The sequence below is a fragment of the Pezoporus occidentalis genome, unplaced genomic scaffold (genome assembly GCF_034315485.1).
Source record: "Pezoporus occidentalis ecotype Australia unplaced genomic scaffold, CSIRO_AGI_Poc_V1 ctg183, whole genome shotgun sequence".
NCBI classification, from domain to species: Eukaryota; Metazoa; Chordata; class Aves; order Psittaciformes; family Psittacidae; genus Pezoporus; species Pezoporus occidentalis.
Window position 1 is genome coordinate 1546607 of NW_026913673.1, and position 27264 is coordinate 1573870.

At 46.1% G+C, this 27264-nt stretch overlaps 1 protein-coding gene across 7 annotated transcripts in view; it reads left to right on the top strand.

Moving 5' to 3' along the window:
* The window catches only part of ACACA (acetyl-CoA carboxylase alpha), a 113981-nt gene that overhangs the window by 30340 nt on the left and 56377 nt on the right, over positions 1-27264 (top strand). For 4 of the 7 annotated variants that reach the window (XM_062615762.1, XM_062615755.1, XM_062615761.1 and 1 more), the window contains 16 exons: positions 981-1115; positions 1558-1704; positions 2173-2361; positions 2946-3046; positions 3617-3705; positions 4577-4701; positions 8310-8423; positions 9952-10065; positions 10718-10807; positions 11262-11380; positions 18601-18624; positions 20854-20997; positions 21584-21680; positions 22987-23094; positions 25019-25075; positions 25388-25432. In XM_062615762.1, coding sequence (XP_062471746.1) covers positions 981-1115; positions 1558-1704; positions 2173-2361; positions 2946-3046; positions 3617-3705; positions 4577-4701; positions 8310-8423; positions 9952-10065; positions 10718-10807; positions 11262-11380; positions 18601-18624; positions 20854-20997; positions 21584-21680; positions 22987-23094; positions 25019-25075; positions 25388-25432 — 1698 coding nt within the window. The remainder of the gene's footprint in view (positions 1-980; positions 1116-1557; positions 1705-2172; positions 2362-2945; positions 3047-3616; positions 3706-4576; positions 4702-8309; positions 8424-9951; positions 10066-10717; positions 10808-11261; positions 11381-18600; positions 18625-20853; positions 20998-21583; positions 21681-22986; positions 23095-25018; positions 25076-25387; positions 25433-27264) is intronic. The other 3 variants (XM_062615758.1, XM_062615756.1, XM_062615759.1) reach the window with 3 other exon arrangements.

Genomic DNA, 27264 nt, shown 5'->3' on the forward strand with positions numbered 1-27264 from the left:
AAGAAGGCTGTCTGTGTGTATATCACTGTTTAGTACTAACACAGACTCGGAAACAGTCATATGACAAGATTAAGTAGCAAATAAAGAGTTCTCTGATTACCTATTCATTTATCAGGTCGATTGGATGAGTTAATCAGTGTCACTCCTCCCTTCTCCCTTGGAAGTTCCTTAACTCTTGGAGAAGAGGAGGATGAACAATTTCTGCATCACTGTGAGGAAAGCATGAGAGATTGTGTAGGAGTGAATGGCTCAAACAGATTTGAGGGAGGGGAGGGTGTGTGTTGACAGAGGGGCAATTAAACCCATTGAGGACAATGTGTAGGAGAAAAATACCAAGCCAGAGATCCACATATTTTATGTAAGTGCTTTTACGCTGCAACAGAGCCATGGCTAAGAAGGAACCACCTACTCGATTCCTGTGTTCCCAGTTGTGGTGTGTAGTATACCGATGGTAAAACTAAACCATCTCCCCTCATACCCAGCCCTTCTGCACTGAAGGCAAAGAGCTTCTGTGTTGATGTAAGGAAGAATCTCTGCAAAGAGCAGTCTGAGACCTGTGACCTCTAGAAAGCAATCCTGGTTCCCTCTGCTAGAAGTAAATGTGTTGCTGTAGCTTTGGCAAGTGGCTCACTCACCTCTAGTCTTTAGAGTGCAGTGAACTCTATTGCCGCAGTAAATTGTATCTGCTTTTTTCATTGTGTTGAATATGGGACCTTCACGAGTACCTATTGGTCTAGGCAGTGTGGAACAGATGACATTCCTGCTGTGCTGGTTTGTGGCCAGTTATTCCATTCTACCATTCACTTTATTGCCTGGGGTTTCATTCCCAGTGTGTGTGTTTTTAAGCCTTTGTGAAAGTCTGGACCCAAAAGGTGCTCATGAAGGTTTGCCTGTGGTAGGACATTGGCTGCTGGCTCACAAAGCTAGAACCACTGGGGCAGTGTGGCAGCTGTGTGGGTAACATGTTTCCCTTGCTACAGGTAATGAAAATGGTGATGACACTCACAGCAGGAGAATCAGGCTGCATCCATTATGTCAAACGCCCAGGAGCTGTCTTGGATCCAGGCTGTGTGATTGCCAAGCTCCAGCTGGATGATCCCAGCAGGGTTCAGCAGGTGAGAAGCTGCAGGAAGTGCAGATGTTTGCTGTGGTTTGAATAGGGGAGTGATGTTGAGAGTGATACGAGATGGTCCTGTGTAAGGAACCAGTTTCAGATGTGTGCAGTATACTGGCATTGTCACTTTACCACTCATTTGTCTCAGGTGAGGACTAGAGCTCAGGTTGTCTCTTTCTTTGATTCAGTGTAAAGTTACATACATTCTTGTCCCCTTCTTACCTCAGTAGCACCGTTGGCCTATTTTGTGTGTATACACAACATGGAACTGTTGGAGATCCAGCTCATAACCTTCCTGTCTCTCAACCAAGTGCATTTTCCACACAGGGAATTCTTCCAAGTTCAGTCTGAGTCTCCAATTGAGGGTAAACTGGATGTTACCACCGTGGATGATGCTGTGCAGGTGGCTTAGTGACAAACTGTGCTGTTCATTGTGTTCCCAGGCTGAACTGCACACAGGTACCTTGCCTCAGATCCAGAGCACAGCACTTCGAGGTGAGAAACTCCATCGCATCTTCCATTATGTCCTGGATAACCTGGTCAATGTGATGAATGGATACTGCCTGCCAGAGCCCTACTTCAGCAGCAAGGTATCCATTGGTTCTTTATCAGTTCAAGGTTAGGCTGGCCAGTTTGCATGTCAGGATTCAGGCAGTGCTACCCTGCTAGTGCCAGCTCAGTTCAGTTTTTTTTTCTTGGACTTCCTCCCAGTCAATCTCACCAGAAAGTAAGATGGGAAATCCCATTGGTGGCACCCAAAACAAAGGCAAGGAGTTGAGCTAGATCTTTACTGCTTGTCACTGCAGCCTTGTACATGTGTAGCCAGCTGTGGTAGAAGTCCTAGAGGGAGGAGTTAAGAAGGTGGATGAATCTGAGTCAGCTCTTGGTTTAAGGTAGCACAGCAGCTGTGTCATCCATTCCAGCTCTCTCTCTCAGTCCCTGGATTAGCTGTGTGGTAAAACAGTATGGAAGAAGACCTCAATGAAAAGCCTTTTCTCCCTTTTTGCTGCTTACTCTTTTCTTCATGCTTGTCTTTACACCAAGTTGTGTCTCTCCAGGTGAAGGGCTGGGTTGAGCGACTAATGAAGACACTGAGAGATCCATCTTTACCTCTGCTGGAGCTTCAGGACATCATGACCAGTGTTTCTGGACGGATTCCACCCAATGTAGAGAAATCCATCAAGAAGGAGATGGCCCAATATGCCAGCAACATCACATCAGTCCTTTGCCAGTTTCCCAGCCAACAGGTGATGAAACCACACTTTATAGGGAAACAAAAATTGATTTGTGTTTGGGCAAAGAGAGAGGGAGGGAAGGCTCCTTTAAATTATCTGGAGCTTAGTTGGACCTGAAGGATGCATTTCAACATGGGATCTTCATGATGAAATATACTTACCTGTATCACTTGAGCTTGCCTGCTTTGCCTGTACTGAAGGATGTGTGTTCCCTGCTCAGTGTAGCTTTAAACAGGCAGTTTGGCAGCAGTTTAATCCTATCAGTGGCCTTGTGGGCGTTTACTTATTTGCTTTTTGCCTGGTGCATGTGCTGCAGTGCAATATGTAGTATTGACGTTAAAAAGGAGTGATTGCAGCCAAGGGAAGCCTGGTCACGTAATGAGGTGTTGGAAGATGATTTCCCCAGTATATGGTACTGTGCATTGATTTCTGTATCATTGTCAGGTCGTTATCTTCCTTAGCACTTTATAAGGCTTTGGCCTTCGCTGGGGTGTGCTGGAGCTCTGGTCTGTTTGGAAGAGCTCAGTTTCTCTGCTGGCTGCTCAGCCAGATTGTCCCACTGGGACAGGGACGCTGATGTGATTGCTCTCTTTCAGATCGCCAATATCCTGGATAGCCACGCAGCCACCTTGAACCGCAAATCGGAGCGTGAGGTCTTCTTCATGAACACTCAGAGCATTGTGCAGCTGGTACAGAGGTGAGCCATTTTCAGGGCTGCTTCCTAACTGTTGGGTGGTTGGCTGAGGTGTTCTTCTGATGCTTGAAAGATCTGAGCCTGCTCATCTGTGTTCAAATGGTTTTATTACACTCAGAGTCTAAATCACGAGGAGTAAGCCTGCACACTTCCCTCAGGTCCACAGGGAGGAGGATGTGTGTGGCTCCTGGCTGCCTGTGGAAAGCACACAGACACATCCTGTTTTGGCCATTGCCGTATGAAAGATTTAACTTCTATCCTGACACTGATCATATCTTGGCCATTTCACTAAGCTGCTGGTGTGTGTTACACCTTCCAGTGTCTGGAGTTTTGAGTATTTGTAGAAGAAAAGGATAGTTGGTTGCAAAACATGAGCCTTGCTTCCCATAATATTAATGGCAGGAATTATGCATTCATGTAACAATTGGGGTTTTCAGGTATGTTCCTTTCTGTAAGCAGACAGGTTTGCTCTGCCACTCCTGGTGAGTGTTGTTCACTTGTGGGTCTTCAGAAGCTGTGCTTGGTCAGTCTCACTGACAGTAAGTGCTAGGTTTCACTTACTTGCTTCTGCAGGTACCGGAGTGGCATTCGAGGTCACATGAAAGCAGTGGTGATGGATCTGCTCCGTCAGTATCTGAAGGTGGAGACTCAGTTTCAGCATGGTGAGTCTCTAAGAACGTCAAGGATTTGAGTTCTGAAAGAACCACACTTGATTCCAGAAGGTCCACATGGACCCCCCTCAATAAAGACTACTCTAACTTTGTGATCAGGGTTAGGGCTCCACATGTAGAAGCTTCATAGTAGAAGCTTGATTTATTTCCTGATTCCTGAGCATCTGCAGCAAAATTAGAGTTGGAAAAACTGTTTAAATTCACCACCCTGTTTAGGTCTCTCTTGCCTGTTTATTAAATTCTATGGAAATAAAATCAAATGCAGTGAAAGAACCCCCAAAAGATCACTGAGTTGTTTGCACCTGCAGTAGAACACCAGGAAACTGCTTGCTGTTCCCAAGAGCAAACCTCAGCCTGAAACACAGTCGAGTTAAATGCACTGCACTGCTGCATGCAGGCACAAGAGGGCAGTGGAGCACTAGGTGATTTTGAGGCTCCAGCTCTTACAGGTAGTTCAGATTCCACTCTTCTTTTGTCCTGCTCCATTACCTGCACCATCCTAATGGTACTGCAGCTTCATTTCCACTTCAATTTGCTGGTAGTAGAGGATGGAGCAAGTCTTTTTGCTGTTATTTTATTTTGGTTGTCACTGAAATGAAAGACTGAGCTCACCATTCCTCCCTTTTGAATTGCTCACAAAGGAGGTATTTGGTGTTGGAACTGTTTTAACAAGAGTAGGATGTTTAAATTACAGTTTGCAGTTGAGGGCTGGTGGAAGGAATGCTTTATTCTCAGAGCTGGGTAGACCATGCAAAGCAGATTCTCAAAACATGTATGGAGAAAAATAAAGGCACATCTTGTAACATGTATTCCTTAACACAGGGGTGTGGAGACTGGCAAAAATGGTCCTTTCTGATTGCAGGTCACTATGACAAGTGTGTCTTTACACTTCGGGAAGAGAATAAAAGTGATATGAATGCTGTGTTGAACTACATCTTCTCACATGCTCAGGTCACCAAGAAGAACCTGCTTGTTACAATGCTCATTGTAAGTTGTCTGTTGGTGCTTTCAAAATTTGTTGCTTCTTGTAGTTGTGTGTTTGATGCTTTGAAAGGTACTGAATTGATAGCTCTGTTTCTCAGAGGTGGAAGCTTCGGACTACAGAAGCAGGGGCAGCAGAGGGGGGGTTCTTCATGTGTTCTTGAGGCACGTAAGCCATGTGTTAGAAGAGACCAAGGACACACTGTCCTGCTCAGTCTCTGTGCACCTTTTGGTTCATGACTGTCCTGCAATGGTTGCCTATGAGAGGCAAGTGATTTGTGAGCATCTGTGGGGAGATAAGGATGGAGACTTCACTCTTACACTGGGAGGGTGCTAGAGGGCTGTGACTTGGTTTAGTTTGCTTCTTCGTCTCCAGAGGCCTCAGAGAGGTCCTGTCTTTATATAGCTCATGGTACTCAAATTGGAGTTGCTTGGGAAGCAAAGCAGTATGCTGCCAGCACAAAAAGCAGATGTTGTAATAGCAACATTTTTATGGCCCTTATTTAGTAATGAGGGTGATATCCTGGTAGGGAATAGCACGAGCCAGCCCATATGGAGGCCCCTGAGGAGTTTCACATGCTCTGCCTTGATGAGCTGTAGTTTAGTCTTACGGGTTTGATAGTGACTCTCTTGGCTTCTTCCTGGTTATGGTCTCAGCCTGATCTCAGGCCTGCAGTGGTTCTTTCGGACCAGTGTACTCTGGTCTGCATGGTGGAATCTGACTCACTATCTCAGCACAAGGCTGGTCTCTTCACATCAGGCCTCTGACCCTTGGTATGGTGTCCAGCGGGCTTGTGAAAGGATGGGGAATGTCCTGGGGTCAGAATTCCTCTTGGACAGACATAGATTCCACCCTAGAAACACAAATGAACCCTCATGCCAGCACCCGCCATCACCTTCGCTGCTTCTTCTGGCTTGTTACTCCATGAAAACTCTCAGTTTCATCTACTTCAGTCCCACTAATGGGTAAAACTCCCAGTAAATGACTTTCCCAGGAAAAATAATTAAAACCCAGTTGAGTCCTGTCTCCTTTATTTCATATTTCATAAAAAGCCTCAAGAACTCCTTGTCCCACAAAATGCTTTGAAGCAGGATGAATGCCCCCTTCCTCAAGGCAGGCTGAATTTAGCTATGACAGACTACAGCTAGGTATCCTGCTTTGTAAGAGGCTCATTTCAATACTATCTCCCTCTTCTCCCCGCTCCTTTTCTCTTTCATTTTACAAGCACAATGTGGGCTGGCACTGCCAAAAATCTGTCCAGAGTAGCCATGCCCAAAATAGCTCTCCAAAGCAGAAACAGAGTCATCATTGTGCTAGGCTGAGGCTGGGTTTCTTCAATTCCCATCGGTGAGGTAGAAGGACCGGTTCTTTCTGTCTGCCTCTCCTTTCCCCCCTCCTTGTTTTTGTCCTCCTCTTTTCCTTTCTTTCCCTTTCTGCTGTGCCGTGTGATTGTAAGTAACACTTGCCTTAAGAATCTCATTATTTGAACACGGAGCCATATTTCCTCTGAGAATTCTGGAGTAGCTTTGAGCCGGGGCTGTTCATTTCTCAAGTAATCATGCTGGTGTGATGGAGAGAGAAAATGGCAGCTGTTCACAGCTCAGGCCTTCAATTTGCTTCAGAGTCCAGTCACTCAAGTGTGTAATTACACGGGGGTGCCGGGGAGGCCTTAGGCCTTGTCAGAGAGCTGGTTTGAGGCTTTGCTGCTGCCTTTGCCAATCAGTGCAGGCAGAGCCAGTGCGGTGCCAGTTTCCCTGCTTCAGTTTGCTCTTGGCATCCTGATTGTTTCTCCCTAAAACAGGAGTGAAACTTTGCTCTGTCTGGTTTTTCACCTCTGGGCGTGCCGGGTGGTGGAGGCAGAGCTGTGCTGTGTCTTTGTATTGGTGTGTGCTGGGAGACAGGGAATGCAGAGAAACATCAAAGCCTTTTCCTTTTCCTTCCTCTGCAGCCATTCTGCCAACCACTGTCAGTTGCTTCCCAGTTCCTGGCCTAGGAATTATTACTAGGCAGAAGCTCTTCCCTGTGAGGGTGCTGAGGCGCTGGCACAGGGTGCCCAGAGAAGCTGTGGCTGCCCCATCCCTGGCAGTGCTCAAGGCCAGGTTGGACACAGGGGCTTGGAGCAAGCTGCTCTAGTGGAAGGGGTCCCTGCCCGTGGCAGGGGTTGGAGCTGGATGAGCTTTAAGGTCCCTTCCAACCCAAACACTTCTGTGATGATTTTATGATTTCTACTCCAGTAAAGGTTGACATCCCAATTTGCGAGAGCTTAAAACACACTGGAGGGATCCTCTGATGCTTTTGGTGGGCTGTGGCCTTTTGTTGCCAGGTTATTTCTGTGGGGTGGTTTAAGTTTGTCCTGCAATGGCAAATGTCATGTCAAAATACCTTCATGCTTATCCTGTTATTGAGGTATCCCTGGGAATCCATTAGGGGCAAGGGGCTCTGAGGATGGTTTAGCAATAGTGTTATTATGCCATCCTTCACCTTTTTTAGCTAGCACATTTAAAGCAGGATGGGAACTACTTCATCCTTCCTATGTGTGTTGAAATGTTTGCTGGTCCAAGACTGGTTAGTAGTGGACAATGATCTTGTAAGAGATAGTAGCTGTTTACCTTTGGAATGGCATGTAGCATGAGCTGTAATTTGTTAGTCAGTCTATGGGACTTGTATTATTTGTCTTTTGGGTTTTTAGTTTGTTTTCCCTGGCAGGCTTATCAGTGTAACCTGCTGCACAGAGGTTTCCCTTTTCCCCTTTCTGTTCTTGGATCTTCAAAGGGTCTTTTCTGGATTCTGTGTTTGACATCTCTTAAAGACACCAGCACTCTTTCCTGTTGCAAATCCCAGTTTCATCTCTCATTTTCCTCCTGTGATTCATTTGCCAAGAGAAAAGCTGCTAAGTGCTGGGTAGAAGAAACACATTAGAGGCTCCTAGAAGGTTTCCAGCTTCGGGAGTGAGAGGAAGAGGCTCCGAGGCCACTGAGCCACAGTTGAGTCAAAGACTGGGGGATTATTCATGGGAATTGAATTACGGTTTTACTTAGCTTTGTGTAGTTTTGTTAGAAGAATGACAGGATCTTCCATTTCTGGTATTGCTGAAGCTGTGTTAAGTGTGTGGTTGGGGAATTGTAGGGTTTTGGGGGATTTGAGGTGGTTTTGAAGTGGACTTCGGGAGGTTCTCCTGCCAGATAAACGCCTTCTGTTGCTTCACCATGAAAGGTGACCATTTGTTAATCCTTGCATGCAACAAAAGGCATTTCACTACGATTAAATGCTTTGCTGCTAGAAGGGAGTTCTTTTGCACAACTGAAATTGGGTAATGGAAAAACGTTTAACCCCAGTCTCTCTGACAAGTCAGTATTTCTCATATGTTTGCGTGCCACAGCACATGCTACAAACAAGAAAATGGGTGACAGTGCCAGTCCCTTCTTTCCTCTGTAGCTTTATTTATATGGGTAAAAGTATTGAGAGCCCAGCATTACAGAGTGATTGAGATGGGGGCCTGCAGAGGTGATGCGGTCCAGCGCGTGCGTGTGTAGTTCAGGTTTCAGCTCCTCTGCAGGAGGACGGGAGATGGTTTTCCTCTGTTCTAAGCATTTTCAGTTCTCTTGATGTTTAGGACCAGCTCTGTGGCCGTGACCCCACCTTGACAGATGAGCTGATTAATATTCTGACAGAGCTGACCCAGCTCAGCAAGACGACCAACGCCAAAGTGGCCCTGCGAGCGCGGCAGGTAAGGGAGCGTGTTCAGAATCCGAGCTGATCCCTGCGAGAGCCAGGCTGTGCCGTTGCTGGTCAGATCAATAGGGGCTGCTCCCGCTTGGAGCTCTCTCTTTTGGAAAGTCTATATCTCTTGATGTTTAGTTTGATTACTGTGCAAATGTGACAAGTAGATTACTGTGAGCAGCTTTAACGGTGAAATGAATTAACTGATGGTGAATCACTGTGACAGGCTAACAAAGATTGCAGTAGATTCCCAACCACTGTAATATTTGAAGTACAGATTACATTCCTTTTGTCCCTCCTCATCCAAAAGGTTTTGTCTGGCTTAAGTGGGAGTTTGTGTGGTTTGTGTGACAGAGGAAGTCGAAATACATGGTTGCTGTGGTTCCTTCTGCCTATATAATCTGCGAACCCAACTAGCTCAGGCTGCCTGGCATATGGAGGCAGCTGTGCAGTGAACAGCCAGGACATGAATCTGGGTTCACCAGCAGCCTTACAACTGTGAGTTGATGTGCACAGAACATGGAGAGAAATCTACACAAGAGCTACGTGTTCCTTGCAACCACTAAGGAATTATTGCAAGGAATTATGTTGGTCTTTTGCAGGTTTCTTTTGGCTTTGAATTGTGTTTTGTCAATCTCTTTTAATCTGAAAATAATTGGGAGAACTCTTGATGTTGTCAGTTCCAACATTCTGGTACAGATAATAATCTGAATGCCAGATATGTACTTGGATATTATTGTGAGCTTCCTCTTTAGCAGTTAGTCTGTAGGCAGGAAGGAGTGAGAGGGCACAACCATTTCATGGTAATGCCAGCCCCATAGCCTGACCACTTCTCTCACTCCACAATCCCTATCTCCATTCTGAAAGAAGGGAAGCTGACACTTTGAGGATCACACCTTTTATTTCAGAGCTTGACTATTGAAAACGAATGGGGCATTTGAAGCTGCTCAGTGACCTTATGTTTCCTTCAGGATTGTGTTTGTGTCCTTGAACCATTCAGTTATTGAACCTCTCAGCAGCATGCTGGGGATGGTGCTGCTGTCCTTGTCTATGTCTTTATGTTGCTCTTTCACTTCATTTTCTCCTGCAAGCTGCTTCCCCTTCCTATCTCTGCATCCTTCATGTTGGGCATTTAATACCTGGCACCAGTGTGTCCTGGTGCCTGTGCAGAAGCAGGCTCTGGTGCTGCTCCCTGCAGCTGCTGCCTGCCAGCTCTGCTTTCCAATTAACAGCTGGTCAGGCAATCCCCAGGACTGCAGCTCTGCAGTGCTAAATCACATGCACTGATGGAACTTGATTGAAGCTGTTCCTTTGCTCCATGGGGAACTGCCAATAATACAAACGGAGCAGATACACAAATGAGGCCGGGGAGGGGAGAGGAGAGAGTTTGCAGCATCACCCAGGTGCCACAGAATTCACAGGAGAAACCAGCCGCCTCTGCTGGGATGGAGCAGGCTGGTGCTGCTCCAGAGGTAACAGCTGATGGCTCAGCATCACTCCTTCCACTGACATCCCCTGTGTGTGCTCTTCACCAGGTTCTCATTGCTTCCCACTTGCCCTCCTACGAGCTGCGTCACAACCAGGTGGAGTCCATCTTCCTGTCTGCTATTGACATGTACGGACACCAGTTCTGCATTGAGAACCTGCAGGTACCTACCAAATTTCTCTCCTTGTTTCCCTGCTTTCTCCTCTCTGATCTCCATGTTTTGTATTAAATCTCACCTGTAGTACCAAGGTCCTTGTGGCTTTAAATTGTATTGTTCTGGTTTGTAGCTTCCCTCTCATATTTGTTTTCATCCCTACGCTGATATCAGAATGATCTCATCACAGTTTACAACCTCCTCGAGGAGGGCAGCAGAGGGAGAGGTGCTGGTCCTTTCTGGGGACCAGCAATAGGACACAAGGCAATGGGATGAATCTTCATCAGGGGAAGTTCAGATTGGACATGAGGGAAGGATTCTTCACTGAGAGGATGGTTGGTCCCTGGAACAGGCTCCCCAGGGAAGCAGTCGTGGTGCCAAGCCTATGGGAGATCTGTGTCCGGATGATGCTCTTAGTCACATGGTTTAGTTTTAGGTAGCAGGAGCAGGGAGTTGGATTCGATCCTTCTGGGTCCCTTCCAACTTGAGATATTCCATGCTTTAATATAAAAAGGTCATAATCCTTGATGTGCAACAGGAAAAGCACAGAAATGAGAACTAGTCAGGCTTCATTTGGGGTGTGTTTGCTTTTTTTGCCTGACCCCGTTTGAGAGACAGGCAGTTCCCTCTTAAAACTCATGCCTAATGTGATCTCTTCTAGAAACTCATTTTGTCCGAGACATCCATCTTTGATGTGCTTCCCAACTTCTTCTACCACAGTAACCAGGTGGTAAGGATGGCAGCTTTGGAGGTAAGCCTATTGCCATTGAGAAAACCAAATATCATTATTTTTTCTTTGTTTTCTGTGATGGGTTTTTTTTTTGAGCACAGGATTAGAAGAGCTGCCGGTTGCATGGAAGCTGGCATGCTTGGAGCCTGGCATTTAGCAGCATTAATATTAATAACTTGAATCTGGAACTTCATTCAGTTATCTTCTTTGCTTGAAGAATTAGATGGTTGAAAGGGTTGAAAATGAAGCTGCTGTCAGAGAATGTGGTCAGCCTCTACCCTGTTCTTGTTTGCATCCTGCGAGACTGGCCTTCCTCAAAGGATAACTTTAAATTCTAGTGAATTAAGAGTTCTATTGAGATACATTTGGGGGGATATCTGCTTCGGTTTTACTATTTTTAAGTCTCTGGTGTATTATTTGTCTCTTTGTCTGCTTCCTTACCCCAGGTAAGCTGATGGTGTTTCTCTCTAACTAGGTGTACGTTCGAAGGGCATATATTGCCTATGAGTTAAACAGCGTCCAGCATCGCCAGCTGAAGGACAACACTTGTGTGGTGGAGTTCCAGTTCATGCTGCCCACCTCCCACCCAAACAGGTCAGATCACGTCTGCAGGCGCCTTTGGAGAGGCAGGTTTGGGGGGGGCCACATCCAATCTTAGCAAAGGAAGCTTGCAACAAAATTGGTGGAGAAAGGGAGAGTCCCAGTGCCTCAAATAAGCACAAACTACTTAAGATAAACCCCTGCATTACCCAGTGCCTTCTCCTGAGCTATTTCAAACCTCAGGAGCTGTGGGGGTTAGGTTCTGCAGTTTGGATTCATTTACATACAATAGTTTCCATGTATTTTCTGATGAAGTTCAGCTTCTGTAGGCAGTTTCCTCTAGAAGTTTAGTTCTAGCTGAATCCCAAGCCTTCCAAAAGATACAATTCCAGGCAGAATAATCAGTTACTTGGAATTTCAATAAAGAACAGTCAAACATCCTCTGTCCCTTCTGCAGCACTCCCCTGCCAGCCCTTTGTATCTGTTTGGGATTGGCTCTACTTTCAAACCTGGCTTTACTGGATAAGGTGAAACCTTTTCTAGCATGTGTTTTTCTTCTTTTGGAGCCCAAGATGCATGTGTGAATGGGTTGAAATGGAAGTGCTGGAGCTGACATACTGTGGCTTTCAGCCAGTGTTTATCAGATGTATTTCTTACGTCTGCAACCAAAAGCATCAACTGTTGGCTGCTCCATCTTACAGAAGCAGGGTCGCATCTCCGACTGTGTGCTCATTTAAAAACCCCACCAAACACAAAACCCCAAACCGCTTGGTTCTCAGAACCCCTTCAGCACTGCCAGCTGAGTCAGTTCCCGTGTTCTTTCGCTTGCAGCAGGAGCTCGGGGGTATTTTAGCCGCTGTTCTCTTTCTGGCGCAGTGAGTCTCGGTGGCCGCCGGGTGCCACTGTTGGGCTGTGCTGGTTTGCCTGGAGGGCACCGGCTCTATTTTTCTCCTTTGTTTCCAAACATCTTTTTCCTCCTTTTATTTTTGGTGGGGCTGGGCAATGGGGTCCAGTCTCGCTTCATTGAGAACCCATCAGTACATTTTATGAGATGGTTTTCAGAATCTGGTTTGCTAGAAATGAATGACTGTCCTCAACAAGCAGCACAAACCACTCCTGATACAAATGGGACATGCATTTGGTCTCATCTGGTTCCTACATTTCTAGAATATTTGTAAATAATTGCATACTATTTTTAGTATCCCTTTATAATGCTCCCCACCCCCAGCCCTCCTCTTCTTTCTCCATTTCTTCCCTCTGCTGGTCTCAGTTACCTCTGTTGCTTGGGGTTTATCTGGCCTGCCCGTGCTGCCCATGGCTCTATTACTGCGCACAAGCTTAATTGGACAAGGTCAGCTGGAAGAGAACTGTTTCCTGCTTGGGGAACTGCTGCTTTGTCCTGAAATCTCCTCTCCCCTTTGTGCTGTATTCGCTGGGGCAATGTTCTGCCGCTCAGTTCTGCTGCTCAGCCATCAGCAGTGCTGATGGCTGACTGAAAGCGCATTGCGGTCCTTGTGCAGAGGCCAGCAGGCTTGGGGACAAAGCCACTGCTTGCAAAGGCAAGCCCTTAGAGTTCAGTCCCTTGGAGTTGCACCTCGGTCTGTTAGCAATGAATTTGGCTCCTTTTGCTTGATGCAGCTTCTTGCAGTGTGCACCAGCTTGTGCAGCTATTGTGTGCCCGGGGGCTGAAGCACAGCCCGGAGCAGGATACCTGGGGCTTAAGTTAGCTATGTGTGTGGAGGTTTAAGCTGGGTATAAAGGCAGACCTTGTGCTAAGCCCAAGATACAGAAATCTCAAAACTGATATTGTCTTGATGAAGTCTTCTTTGTTGTTTTTGACCATGGTCTACGTCCATCGTTTGTTTTTCTGTATCTTGTGTAGCACCAGCTTTTAGACTGAAAAGCTAAAAATGCATTCCAAGGGAAACCCCAAAAGGCAAAGTATCCCAGCTGACCAAGCAAAAGGTCCCTTGAGGCTTTGAGGTTGGGTTCTGGTCAGCCAGAGAACATTAATTTGGAGCTGGTGTTACTAAGCTCCATCGCATTAGTATGATGCCACGTGGTTCTCAGCACTTTATCAGGTATTTTTAAGCCCTGGTCCCTTCTGTGTCTGATTTCTGTGAACATTCAAGGGCCCAAATGTTACTGGAGCAAATATTCATGTACAGAAAACTGCAAACTGGTAATGGTTACTATATTTAAATTCTTTGGTATTTAACCCAGCCATGTCTTTACTTAATTGTAGCAGCAACAGTCACAGTCACTACTTCTGATCTGACTAATCACAGCCAGCCACTCAGGCTTTGTATTTCTGGCCACTGAACAATTGCCATCAACTACCCGCAGGAAAGCTTTAGAGAGGAAAGAAAAACTATTAAATCTGCTAACAAAGTCATAGAAATTCAACCTGCTCCTGGTGGGTTTTGTGGGCAGAAACTGTTTTGGGTATTATTTGTTTAAATTAATAGAAAACATCCCGTTGTAAGAATCCCCACTGATCCCAATTGCAAGGGTAAGACATAGGGAGAAAAACTGCTTATAATTGAAACCATAGAGGGCTTTCCAGCTCAAACCCAGCATCCTTATTGCCCAGTGCAAGGCAGATGAGGAGCGCAGTGTAACCATCTGGTGCCTTTTGCAGTAAATGGAGTTTGCCAGCCCTCTCCAAGTAGAGGGCGTTGCAGTAATCCCATCTGGAGGAGGCGAGACGAGAGTGTCCACGGGATGCTGATGGCTGCATGCTGCAGCAGGGTACTGCAGACAAATGCTGATGTGCAGAGCCCCTTGCATTTGGTTAACCTGCCTCTTTCAGTCATCTAGAGTCCTGGTGAGAAAAGATGGGAGAAAGAAATGAGCCCTGTTCTGAGCTGTTCTTTGCTTCCCTCTTGTTCAGACTGCCCTGCTGAGATGGGAAGCTAGTGGAATATTGACTGGTGTTTAGAGAGTTCAGCTTCCTTTGTGAGAATGGCAGGCCAGGTGACAGACACTGAAAGGCCTTTCTTAGGTGTTCAGTGCATGAAACAGTGCTTGCCTAATCTTAGCTTAAAATCTGTTCAAAGAAACATTGTGTGTCTAGGAGAGGGAATTATAGTGCTTTTTCAACAGGAGAAGGGCTTTTTCTAATAATCCCCTTTGCTTCTCCTGCTTTTGGAATAGCCCTTCTTCTGTCTGAAGCTGTAAGGTTTAAATTAAACTGGGACATTGTCTGCTGTAGCCAGCTTTTGGAGCCTGCTGCAGAATGGTGCTGCTGCCCTGCTCTTCCTGAAGCATCTCCTGTCTCCAGCTCATCGTGTCCCCCAGCCAGGATGTTCAGCTGTTCTCTTGCTCTCTCCTTCCCCAGTAGCAGATGTACTGGAGGATCAGAAGGGAAGACCTCAGAGGTAACCGTGTTCCCTCTGTCAGATGCCAAGACAATTGCTGGCAAGGGGACCTAGAGGTGCTGGGTGTACCTCTACTTTGGGGTGTGGCAATGATGCCTTCAGAATACACTGAGCCCCAGAGGAAACTGAAGTGTAACCCAGCCTGGTTTGCTCCCTCTGATGCCTTGGCCATGCCTTCCCAATCCATGCGTGTGCTGAGCCCACGCCTTCCTTTTGCCCCACATGCCACCCCTCTCTGCCACACTTGGCCTTGACATGTCCTGAGGGAATCCCTGAGTCAGGAGGTGCCATTGGAAGGTGGAAGTAAAGGAAGGTTTCCACAGTGCAGATTAAGACTTCAGGTGTTGATAACTGGCTTAGCTTTACCTTTGAAACTCGGTAACAAGCTGTCTGATGCCAGCTCACCCTCGTTGTGTTTAGAGTTGGGAATGCACACGACTTGGAAAACATGGACATACAGGCAAATGCCTTACTGCAACTTGCCTAGGCTGAATCCATTCTTGGGACTGCATCCTGCTCTCCGTGATGCTTCCAAGGGTGGAACTCAAGTCTGGTCTTCAGTTTCTTTGCATTTCCAAAGTTAACAGTATCAGTGTCTCAACTATCTTGTGCTTGGCTTTGCCCAGTATCTCCTCTTCCTGTGCTTGTGGATGTTTGTTGACGCCCTACTTGGACTTTGATGTTGCTGATTTCGAGGCTTAAGAGTGGTGCATGATCTCTCCTTTGCTGTCTCTTGATGTTTTATCATCTATGGAGTATTTTGGTTGTTCTTTTTTTGTCAGCCTCTTCCTTAGCTTATAGGTAGAAACTCATTCTGAAGGCTGAAAGCCAAGTGAATTATTGCTGTTTCCAAACAGAGCTTTTACAGAAGAATAAGAAAACAGCACTTAGAGCAGGTTTATAGGTTCCCTCCCACTCTCATTTTACTATGATGTACTCCTAAGATTTGAATTTCTGACAATATAGGAGTGTTTTCTGGGGACTAAAGGAGTTGTTAAAACAGCCTCTTGTATCAGTCCTTGGAATGCTGGTACTGAAGCAGCCGTGGCTGCTCCGGGCTCTGACCGCACTGCAGACCCAGCTGTACCACTCCGGTGTATCATTAGGTAGCCTGAGCTCCCCTCCTTGTTGGGAAAGAGCGGCTGCTCTCGGGAGGGAGGGGGAAATGCTTCCAGGACACCTGTAAATCCCTGCAGCTCCGTGCTGAGGGTTGGATGTTAATTAGCCAGCAGGCAGCAGTAATGTGTTGCTGTTCCCTTGGCTTTGCCTGTTTCCAAAAGGGCAGAATCTTCCAGCAGAGCAAAGAAGGGGCTGTTGAAGGGGCAGCAAACTGAATGGAATGGCGATAATTTTATGCAAATTGGACTTGAGCAGCAGCTTCAGCTTGGCTGAATCACAGAGGGAGCAGAAGAATGAGGGAAGAAAAGAGGGAGAGGAAAAAAACCCACCCCATCAAAATGTATGGTTTGAGGCATGTTTCACAGCCTTCTGTTCAGATCCTTCTGCAGAAATGAAGAAACAGAAGAGGAATGCCACTGGTCAGAGTCAGTGGAATTGCTCTTTCTCCTGTGGTACTGCTGTTAATAACTACAAGTGGGTTATGCAGCCGACCTCTGCTGATTCCGCTTTGCTGCCTCATTTCAAAAGCTCTGCCCGGCGCTGGCACTGGCTCTCACAGCTTGCTCTCACCAGCGGTGCTTTGCATGCCTTGCCATCATTCCATAGGGGAGTGCTCCTGCTGGAAAAGAAATAAATAAAGGGAAGAAAGGGAGGGACAAGGGGAAACAAATCCCCATTCATCCCGGGGGTGCAGGGGGAGCCAAGGGCATTTTGGCTTGCTTGAGCAGAAGGAGGCATTGTAACAGTAGAGTGTGTGTTGGTGAGGAGCAGATTCCCGGTGAGATCAGCTTCCCTGGTCAAGAAGAGAGTTCAAATGAGACAAGGGAGAAGGGCTGGGGCTGGTGTGGTGGGAAGGTTTCTGCTCCTGTCACCAGCTGCATGGAGTTGGCTGTGGAGGATGGTGCCTTTACACAGCTCCCAGCCCCTTGGTGCTGCCCAGGGCTGAGCAGCGTGGCTGGTAGCTGGTGCTTTATGTCGAGGTGCAAGGGTGTAGTAGCCCAGTGAACTGCAGTGCCCTTTCACAAGGCCTGCTTGCACTGCAGATACCAAACCTCTGCCTCTTAGCATGTGGCGGTGACAAGTGACAGTGCAGCTCCTGTTATGAGAAGCCCTCTGCAGCTACCTTGACCTGTAGATAGAGAGCCAGCCCCACAGTGTGCAGCTTGGAGACTACTCCATTCCATTCTGACATCCCCAGGCACTGGGTCTTCTGTTTTCCTCATTGCAATTCCTGCCATAGTCTCTTCAGCTCCGTACTGAGCGGCTGGAGCTCCTGGAGCAGGGCAACAGGGAGCCCTTTCTGAGATGGAAAGGAACATTTGTTATGCTGGGGCTCTTTTCCTGTCTGTTTCTGAAAGCATCTCGGGGACCACTGCACAGGTGTACCCAGTGCAGGAACTGCCAGGCCTCTCCAGACCGTTTTTCCCACCTGAAATAGATCACATGCAGCTTTCCCACTATTTGCCAAGCTAAACAATAGCCCAAAAGGAAGTCTCACACCCCCACCCCGAGGCCCCATGGCCCCTTTGGGTCCTACCCACAGGCTCAGTGTCTCTCCCCGCTGCCTCCAAACAACATTAAATACTATTTACCATTGAACAGATAGGTCTTTAGGTCATTTTGTGCTTTCTCCTGTATGGCTTAAGGGGATCACAGGAACTTTTCATGCCTCTACCAGTAATGCACCAAACAGACAACCTTGCAGTGGCAAAACCAGCTTGAGAACAGGGGTGTTTAGCAGCCTTAACCTGGGAATACCCTGTCATTGAGTACTGAAACTTCATGGCCACTAACTTGGGGTCTTGCCTATGGACAAGGATGTTAAGAAAGTCTGTGGTTTGATCTCCTACAGGTTTCTATAGGGAAGGGGAGGGTGAATGTCCAGTTACATGCTCCCTGAAGCTTCGCTTTCCATCTTGCCGTGTTTGCTGATATCTTTGTGCAAGCATCCTTATGCATGGTTTTGTTTCAGCTTAGTCTTTACCATTTTGAATGTCAGATCACACCTGTTTCTACATCTTGCATGGAGCAATATGCAGCCCTGTGCTTTCATGAATGTAGCATGAGCAGTTCTTCACACACGCTGGTGTGAAGATGTGCCCCTCAACTCTCTTCTGCCTCACGTGCATCGCTAAGCCCTGGTCTGCATGCAAATATGAGAAGAGGTGGACTGGCATGAAATACTCTTATAAATAGCCTTAAGTTCTGCTTGTTCTTCTGGGTATTCAAGGCCTTGAAATGCTGAAAATGCCACGTGTTAAATGGTGTTTGTGCATGTATTTGCTTTGTGACTGCCTTGTTGTGGGAGCCAGTGCATGGCTGCTTAGTGGAGAGGTTTGGCAGCGAGGATTTGCCTTGTTTTCCTGAATCTGCTGCAGTCTTCCTGTGTGATACGGTCACTTTTAGCATCTGTGCTGTTTGCCCTTCCATCAGGGAGTGTAAACTCCCTGCTCTGGTCTTGCTTGTGTGCATGCAAAGAGCTTGAGGTGGGTCTGATGCTGTAGAAATGCTGGTACCTTGCAAACGCAGCGTGGTTTCCTGGGGTATGTTACCTGCATGTATGCTCCTTCCCACGGCAGCCCTGCAGGCGAGGTCAGGTGGTGGGTGCCTTCTCATGGTCCAGGAAGTTGAATCCTGCCCCGTTCCTGATGGTTGACAAATTTGGGGTTAGTAAAAGTGTAAACTTGTTGCTGGTCTGCGGATCAGCTTGATGCTAGTTCTTGATGATGGCTGTCACTAACCAATCGGTAACTAACTGTGGTTGTTTGATTACAGAGGGAACATCCCCACGCTAAACAGGTATGGTACTTGTCATCTTTTAACATTTGAAAAGACAGACTAGAAAGAAGTAGCCTAATACTTAATGTTTTCACTTGTTTTGTTTTAGTGCCCTTACCTTTACTTGGGAAGCTTTCAAACATGACTCTTCTTTTTCCTTCCCTTTTGCTCTCCCTTTGTCTAAAACATGTTTTCAGCTTTTCTCTCCCCTTTAAAAAAACCTTTGCATGCAGCAGCCTTTGTCACTAAATTTGCCAGGGCACTCAGCTCATCTGCAGTATGGTACACAGCAAACTGCCAGCAGGATGCTGCTTGTAGGGTCTGGCTTTCGGGACTGGATTCCAGCTGTTGCCCCTCTGGTAGGGTGTCACAGGGAACCAGGCAGTCACTCCTACCTGATACCTATCGCTACCCTAGTTTCTTGTAACTAGCTTCAAGGCTCTTCCACCTCCTTCCCACCATAGATGAATCTACATCTCAAACAGCTGACAGCATGTTTTGTTGTGTTTTGGACATTAATTTTTCCTCCTGTGTCTCAGTTGAAAAGTATTTCTTGTTTTAAATAATACATGAAAAATGTCTGCTGTCTCTTTGTTTAGTTACTGTTCTGTGGTAGTTTTTGTAGTGGTTGTAAGAAATGTACACCAAGGCATGTCCTGAAAAATATTTCTCTTTCCAAACGTGAATACCTATTATTTATTGCTGCTTACAAGCCTATTTAGGGAAAAATAGTAAAAATAGGTTTGGAAGTCTCCTGGCTCTTAATCAGAAATAAATTACGGGAACATAGAGTGACTTTAAGCATGGAGAGCTATTAATCAAACTGCTGATGTTTTAGACTCTTTAACAATGTGCTTAGGACCAGATCACAGTGGTTTTCTGTGTGTGGAGAGGAAGAAGTCTTAGTAAAGCTGGTAAGTAGCAGCATCAGCAGCCTCCAGTCCCCATCCCCTTCTGCCTCCTGTTGTGGCACCAGTTGGGGAGGACAGAAGCTGAGCTCCATTAGTGCCTTCCTAAGCTCTGGGGAGAGCAAAGCAAGCACGAGTGCACTGTTCTGTGTTGCAGAGCCCTGCCGTGTGCCAGTTCTGTGTTCCTCTCTCTTCAGAGCAGCCTTGAGGGTCTCAAGCATGTTGCAGGGAGCTTTGAAAGTGGGTTCCTCAGTGGGTGAAGATGACTCTGTAGTCATGTTCAGAAATGAGAAACAGTTACTAAAGTGAACAGTTCTTACAAGAGCTGAGTGATGTTCAGTATACTCAGGATCTTGCCCTCTGCCAGGAAGGAATGATGATCGTTAGGAAATGCTGCTTCTGCTTTAAATAGAAGTCTCTTACTCAGTGCCTTCCTCTGAGCTTGTGTAAATGTGTTGCAGTCCTCCTCACTTATGTAAGGGATTGGTCCTGTATGAATGATGTGTGTGCTGTGGTGGACATCAGGCATGAGTATGACAGTAGTGAGTGTCTGGAGCTCTGTGTCCTGTGGCCAACTGCTTGTATTGAGCAGCTGCCACCTTTTAGCAATCAAACCTGAGCTAAATAAATAAGGGGAGTTGCAATGTTTTTAAAGTATGGATTAAATGAGCTGGAGGAGTGCATCTGGTGAGTAGTTATAGTGGAAGGCACTGTAATAGGACTTTATTTAATGGCAATTCCAGTGTCAGACTATAAACCCCTCCATTTCTGGCATCAGGCTTTAGGGAGGACACTGTACCACACTGCATTTGAGGAGCAGAAATTATGCTGTGGCCAGAAAAATTGTGGAAACAATAAGATGGCATGGGTACACTTGAACTTAATTGGTAAAAATTTACTAAACCTTTAAAATGCCAAAGCTTAGAATTATTGTTGTTTATCTCAGCGTTCCACCTGTAAAGCAAAATGTGCATACAGGAGGAAAGCCACCTTCAGCTTTGCATAGCCAGAATTGACCTGCCATCGCAAGAAACTCCTTAGGGAATTCTGGTTGTAAAAGGTTATAACACCCTTTCCCAACTCCTTTAACTGTTCCTGTACACTGGGACAATGTCCAGGTAAGGGCATTGATGGCACCAAGGCGTGCCAGCACTGCAAGGGCTTTGTTGGAGGCAGCACTGCAGGTCTGACTTGCTGAAGAAGCTAACAAGTGATGCAGCAGTTGTACTGGATAAACAGCCACGCTTCAAGTAGCCAGAGCATACGTGCACAGATCTTTATCCAGGGATGCCCTTCTCTCCCTTGTCTGTACTAACTGTTATCTTGTTGGATTGCCGTTTAGAATGTCCTTCTCTTCCAACCTCAATCACTACGGGATGGTCCATGTAGCCAGCGTGAGTGATGTACTGCTGGATAACTCCTTCACCCCACCATGCCAGCGCATGGGTGGCATGGTCTCCTTCCGCACCTTCGAGGATTTTGTCAGGTACGTGGGGCAGGGTGAGGGTTGGGTGTGTTCCCACCTTCCTGGATGGGCCCAAATGGAACTGGAGAAAACCTTTGTCTTGTCTAGAGGCAGGTTTAAATGGGGCTGGAGCTTGTTAGCTAAGTTCTGGGATTTCAGGTGGAAGTTTGTTTGGATCCTTGAGATGGCAACGGAAAGCTTCAGACTGTTACAAGAGCAGTTTGCAACCAGAAGAATCAGCATCTTGAATCTCTGCTGATTGAAGATCATTTATAGATGTGCTGATTTCCTCTAACGCTCTTGTTCCCATGTATGTCGGTGGGAGGATGTGGGCCTTATGATTTCAATCTTGAGGGGTGGCCAAAACCCAACTAAAAGCAGTCGTGAGGGCCTGCAACCACAAGATCTCTGACTAACGTTAGAAGATCTAGGCTCTGCTTTGTTTAGAGGGGTGGAGGAGGTATTGCCTCCTCATCTTCCGAGTTTGTCCTGCGCAGGGAAGGAGTTCCTTTCTCTCCCTCCCCACTTTAGCGACATGATTTGTGGCTCTCAGTGCTGTGTGGGCTTGCAGCAGTGTGTTGACTAATACTCCTCTGGTGTATTTCAGAATCTTTGATGAAGTGATGGGTTGCTTCTGCGACTCTCCTCCCCAGAGCCCAACCTTCCCCGAAGCTGGCCATGCTTCCTTGTATGATGAAGACAAGGTACAGCAGTTTTTTCTCTGGAGGTTGCTCTCAGCCTGGAAAGCGAAGGCGTGCGGAACGCCGCAGTGACTGCAGGCTAGATACTTTTCACTGGTTCGAGTGCTGGAAGCAGGAGTTAAGAGCTTTATGTATTTATGTATGTGATTCGTTTGCTTGTTCCACAGCAGGTGTTTCAAAGTAGGTGGCCATTTTGTGACTCTGTTCTAAAACTACAACAAAATCTCTTGCTTTCCATGTAATTCTAGTTTGTAGCTTTTAACATCAGCACAATTACAGGATCCACAGCAGCGTAACTGAGAGTTTAGACCCACAATTAAGTGCATCGGGAAATTGAACTGCATATTCAACTACCTTTACCTTGAGTCTGACTTACTTTGTGCCTTACACCCTTCCTAGTCACGTTACCTTCAGATTCTTCCCTCTGTTCTACCTCTCAGCACTGTTTTGAGGAGGAAAAGATGAGAGGAGCCCCTCGGTTTTTGCATTAATGTGGAGTACAGGTGCAGAGGGAGCAGATGGTTCATAGTCCTTAGTAACAGAAGACCAATTTCCCTCAGAGACACAGGTAGCTGCTCCACTGCTCTGTCCTGCCCCCCAACAGCAGGAAACTCTGTGGGAATGCAGTCTGTGTCCAGAACAGGGCTTGGTTTTAAACTGATCCATTAATCTTGATGTGCGTGAGTACTGTAGCCTTGTTCCAGAATATTACCACCAGCTTTAATGCCCTCAGATCTCTCTTTACCTCCCCCTCACCTCACCAAGGATAACTTCCTTTTCATACTCAGTTTTTCACAGTTAACCACCGGCTCTTGAATGCTGAATTTGACATTTCTCAAAGCTCTAATGTAATTTGTGCTTCCACATTACTGCATTTTGGTGGAGATCTGAAAACACACATTGTTTTGCTCCTACACTTTGAAGTCACTTAATTTCATCACCTCTCTTGATGCCACAGTCCTCTAAAGTCCTGCCTGTGCTGTGTCTTGTAAAGAAACTACCTGACCCTACATTCCTTCTGCATCCAAGTGCACCACACTCGGGTTAGCCAAGTCAGATGTGACCATCAGAATTGGATTCTCCAAGTGAAGCTCCTGTTGTGGGCATTAACTCTTATGCCTGTGAAACTTCACATTTGTAAGGCTGCTTGATCAATGATTTCCCTCATGGTTTTCCTTGGTGTGCAGCGTGTTCTGCTGAGGCCATTTCCCCATGAGCATCTGTATGTTAGAGTTGTGTTTAGGGATCTGCTTTGAGAACTCCTTGTTAGTGACTATTTCCTGATGGGGAATGTTTCTTTCGATTGCAGGCTGCCCGTGAGGAGCCCATTCACATTCTCAATGTTGCCATTAAAACAGACAGTGACGTGGATGATGATGGGCTGGCAGCCATGTTCAGAGAGTTCACACAAAGCAAGGTAAGTCACCTGCATCCTCTCCCTGGAACTGTGTCGTTGTGCAGGACGGTTCTGTTTGCTTTGGGAAACAAATAAATGCAACAGTTACATCCTTCATTTACCCTATCTAAAGCCTTACTGCTGCTTTGGCTGTAGCTGCACCTTTCTGAAGCCTCTGGGCCATTGTTTCTCTTTGCAGTGTGTTCTAATCCATCAGGTCAGGATTTCTGCCCTTTAATTTTTGGTAGGATAAAAGGCCTTTAAGGTTTTAAATGCATCAGGTGAATCTTGATCTGTCTTCAGATGCTCTGCAAAAATGTCCTGCATCCCTCTCCATGGTGACACAGTTGTTTAAAGGCATGGGAAGTGACATTAAAATGGTCTGTATTTGCTGTATTACAATAGTCTTAATGCACTTAAAGTTTGTTCTCCGTGGTGTTGGCATCCTGGAGCATCTAGTAGGATATTTCTGGCTCAAGGTGGAATTGATATGATCTGTTCTGTGCCTCTTCCATAAGCATGGGCCACACTGCTGCATCAGTGGTACCTGCAAGCAGTGTGCGAGGACTGAGCGAGTAGCTTCTAAAACGGGGCTGGAATCCACATGGTTTCAGCAGTTCCCTGTCTCTTTAAGGAAAGAATATATCCAAATATTAAAATTAAAACTAGTTCTGCTTTTCATCTGCTTGATCATGCTCCAGGCGTTTTATGGGAGGGGATAAAAGGAAAGAGAGAGGGGGGAAAAAGAATTCCAAACCACATTAAACTATCAAATAGGTTGATCCAAATGGTCCAAATAATCTTCTAGTCCCAGCATGTTGTGTGTGGTTTTTTTAATAGAAATTAGGATCATATACTTGTAAATGACTTGTGGAGGAGATTGAGGCAGTCAGTGTAAATGGAGTTTCTCCAGGTGCTGATGGCTAATCGCTCTGTAATAGCTGTGGACTTGCTGTGAGACCCACATTATTACGATGTAATCAGAATCCTGTTGCTATGCTGTTATTGTCTGCCACTTGTGGAATTTTAAAAGCAATAACAATTTTTGCTTTTTAAATCATGGCATTATTAAAGTTATTTTCTTCCTCTTGCCATGAATATAGTCACTGATGCTCATTTTCAAAGGGCTTAACCTTAGTAAAACATTTCACTCTGTGCTGAAAGGGGTTGTTTTGTTCCTGCTCTGCCTCAGTTGTTTCTTTTTTGTTCTTCCTTTTTTCCATTGCTGTTGCTTTTAAATTGGAAAAAGGAGGAGAAAGGCAGAAGTTTTAGGAGCAGAATTACGAGATCTTAACACTTCAAAAGAGCAGTGATGTGGCAAATACTGACGGCAGCGCTCATTTGAAACGTGGCTTAGTGGAATGTGAGAAAGAAGCAACCAGAATGGATGTTCTCTAATCTACTTGAACCCCCTCCCCAAACAAATAACACCTTTCACTTCTCACCTTTGCAATGTTGACACATCTGGCCTGGGTTGGCTGTGTGCTTGTTGTGCCAAAATCAAGTATGTGCTGCCTCCTTCCTTGGGTTAGCTCCTTTAAACCTCATTCCCCGTTGTTTTCGGTCTCTGCTGGGCTCCCTTCGCAAAGGGATCGTTGCAAAGAAAGGCCAACTTCCTTTGGCAAAGGAGCAAGAGCGTTTCCTGCAAGGCTTGGCTGCGACTCTTCTGCTGTACTTGTTAGCGCGGCTCAGCTGGAATGCCGTGTTCCCGTGATTCGGTTACTTACCTCTTCAGATTTAATTAATGTATTTGCTGTGTGTGCTGCCAGACGGTCACCACATGAGAAATCCTACCTGCGAGCAGGCTGAAGCGGACTGGGAACTCGCAGCGGAGATGCAGGAGCTTCCGTGGAGCTTTTCCAGCTCATAGGAAGGCTTTGACATGGTTTTGACTGGTTCTGGTGCTGTTACTCCACTCACCTGCTTCCATCCTTGCCTTTCACAGAAATCAGTCCTGATTGAACATGGGATTCGGAGGCTGACTTTCCTGGTAGCACAAAAGGTATTTTGACACCTCCCGTGCTGCTCAGCACTCTTCGCTTTCTAGCTCATAATAGCTCTGACACTTCATGTATGTTTTCCCCCCATTAAAAGCTGTATTTAACTATGTTTAGTTCTTTCTTCACTGGTTTTGTTCTCTAAAATTTGAAATGGTTTTGATGAATTTGCTTAAGAGAATGAATTTACAATTGTAACCATCCTTGCAGCCTTTGTGTTCTTGAATTAATTCGTTTTAATTTTCATCCTAATTGGTAGCTTTCTTCTGCTTTGTTTTTCCCCTTGTCTCCCTGTGTTTGTATGTTTCGTTTGTAAGGACTTCAGGAAACAGGTCAACTATGAGGTGGATCAGAGATTTCATGTAAGTAAAAAGGGCCTAAACCACGGTGGTATTCTTGACCTGAGGCCAGGAGACACGTAAATGACTCCAGGTTTCTCCTTTGGTTCTCAGTCCAGGTTGGACGGGGCTTGGAGCAACCTGCCCTAGTGGAAGGGGTGCCTGCCCGTGGCAGGGGGGTGGAACTGGACGAGCTTTAAGGTCCCTTCCAACCCAAACCAGTCTGGGATCTATGATTTAATGCCAACGTTGGTGTCAGGGTTACGCGGAGTATTGAAACATCTCATTTCAAATACAGGAACAGGCCTTTTGCACTCAGCAGGGTCATTCACGTGCTCAAGTTCCTCTTGATACCTGGCTGAGCTCATGACTGCCACATTAATAAAGGGCTTGTTTGGTTTGGTGGTGTTTTGTGTTCTAAAATGCAATCATCAACTTAAATGCTTGTATCTCTTGCATAGTGTGGTGATTTCTTTAATCTTCTCCCTGGCGCTAACTCAGAGGAGTAGTTGAAGTGACTTGTTGGACTTCTCATAATAGCTTTGTGAGGTGGCAAATGTTTGATGCTCTTACTGCTAAGGATTACTTCTTTCCCCAGGGCTTGGGCAGCAGTGAGGGCCACCTTAACCCTGTTTTCAGTGTGGCATTGTAAGGCATCAATAAGATTTTTATCCCTTGTATATCTGCTTTACAACTCTGGACATCATTAGGAGTCTTGAAGGTGCAAGAAATCCCTCCTGTGCTCCACACATGCGATTTAGCAAGTTGCACGAGAGGAAAAGCAGCCTACAAACCAGTATAAATAGTGTTTGTACAAATGTGGGTATCACCACATGGGAATTGCTGCCACAGTACAGGCACAGACATGTATCAGTCAATGGCTTATGTAGGAGATAGGATTCTTTGGAGAGGTGTTGGGATCTTAAGGAAGGAATTTCAGGCTTTAGATTTTAAAACCAGGAAGTTTTAGAGAAATGAATTGATATTTGGGAGTGAAAAATGAAAGCCTGTGAATAATGAATGTAGCATGTGTCAGTGGTCAGAAAGGAGGGAAGGGATAACAGGAGACACCACTAAAAGCTTTCCCTGAGCTGCCATTCAGAGCAACGGACTGCTGGGATGCTCCTAGTTCTGAAGCTGGAGGAGGCAGTGTGGTGTATCACGTGCTTGCAAAGTTTGTGGAGCACCTCTGGGATCTCCTGTGAGTGTCAGTCTTTATTACAGCTCCTGTTCTATCCCGTTTATTACTGGACCAACTATTAACTTAGCCAGAGCCTGGGCTTGGGTTTGTTTTTGTTTTAATTACAGTCTATATAATTAGTTCCCAGCATGTTGAGGTAATAGAGAGTTGCTCCAGCAAGCTTCCAATTTCCTCATCTCATTAGGTTTTTAACGTGATTATTAGTATAATAATCAACTGTGATGATTTCTGTTGTAGCTCTGCACATTCGGTGGTTTGCAGGGTGTCTGGATTGGCTAATTTAGGCAAATTATTGTGATTGTCTTGATGATGGTTGGTTGATTAGAACACAGCAGGGGGATAATTCTTCTGCCTGGGAAATGGAGCGCTCTTTTGGATTTTGGTACCCAAGCACTGAGAATTTTTGTGTGTGTGCACATCTAATTATTATATTTGCCCACCACACTCGTCAAATGCCTTGAAAGCAATTACATTAGGGATAGAATGAGCATGGATGATGAGAGGAGGAATTGGCAGCATGCAGAGGAGGACAGGTAGGAGAGATTTGGAAGAGAAGGGAGGAAATCTGGAAGTGGTAGTTTTCTCAGTGCAGTTGATGCTCGTAGTTTCATCTGATGTGTCTGAATTATCAGGTGGGATTTCTGGTACCACCGGT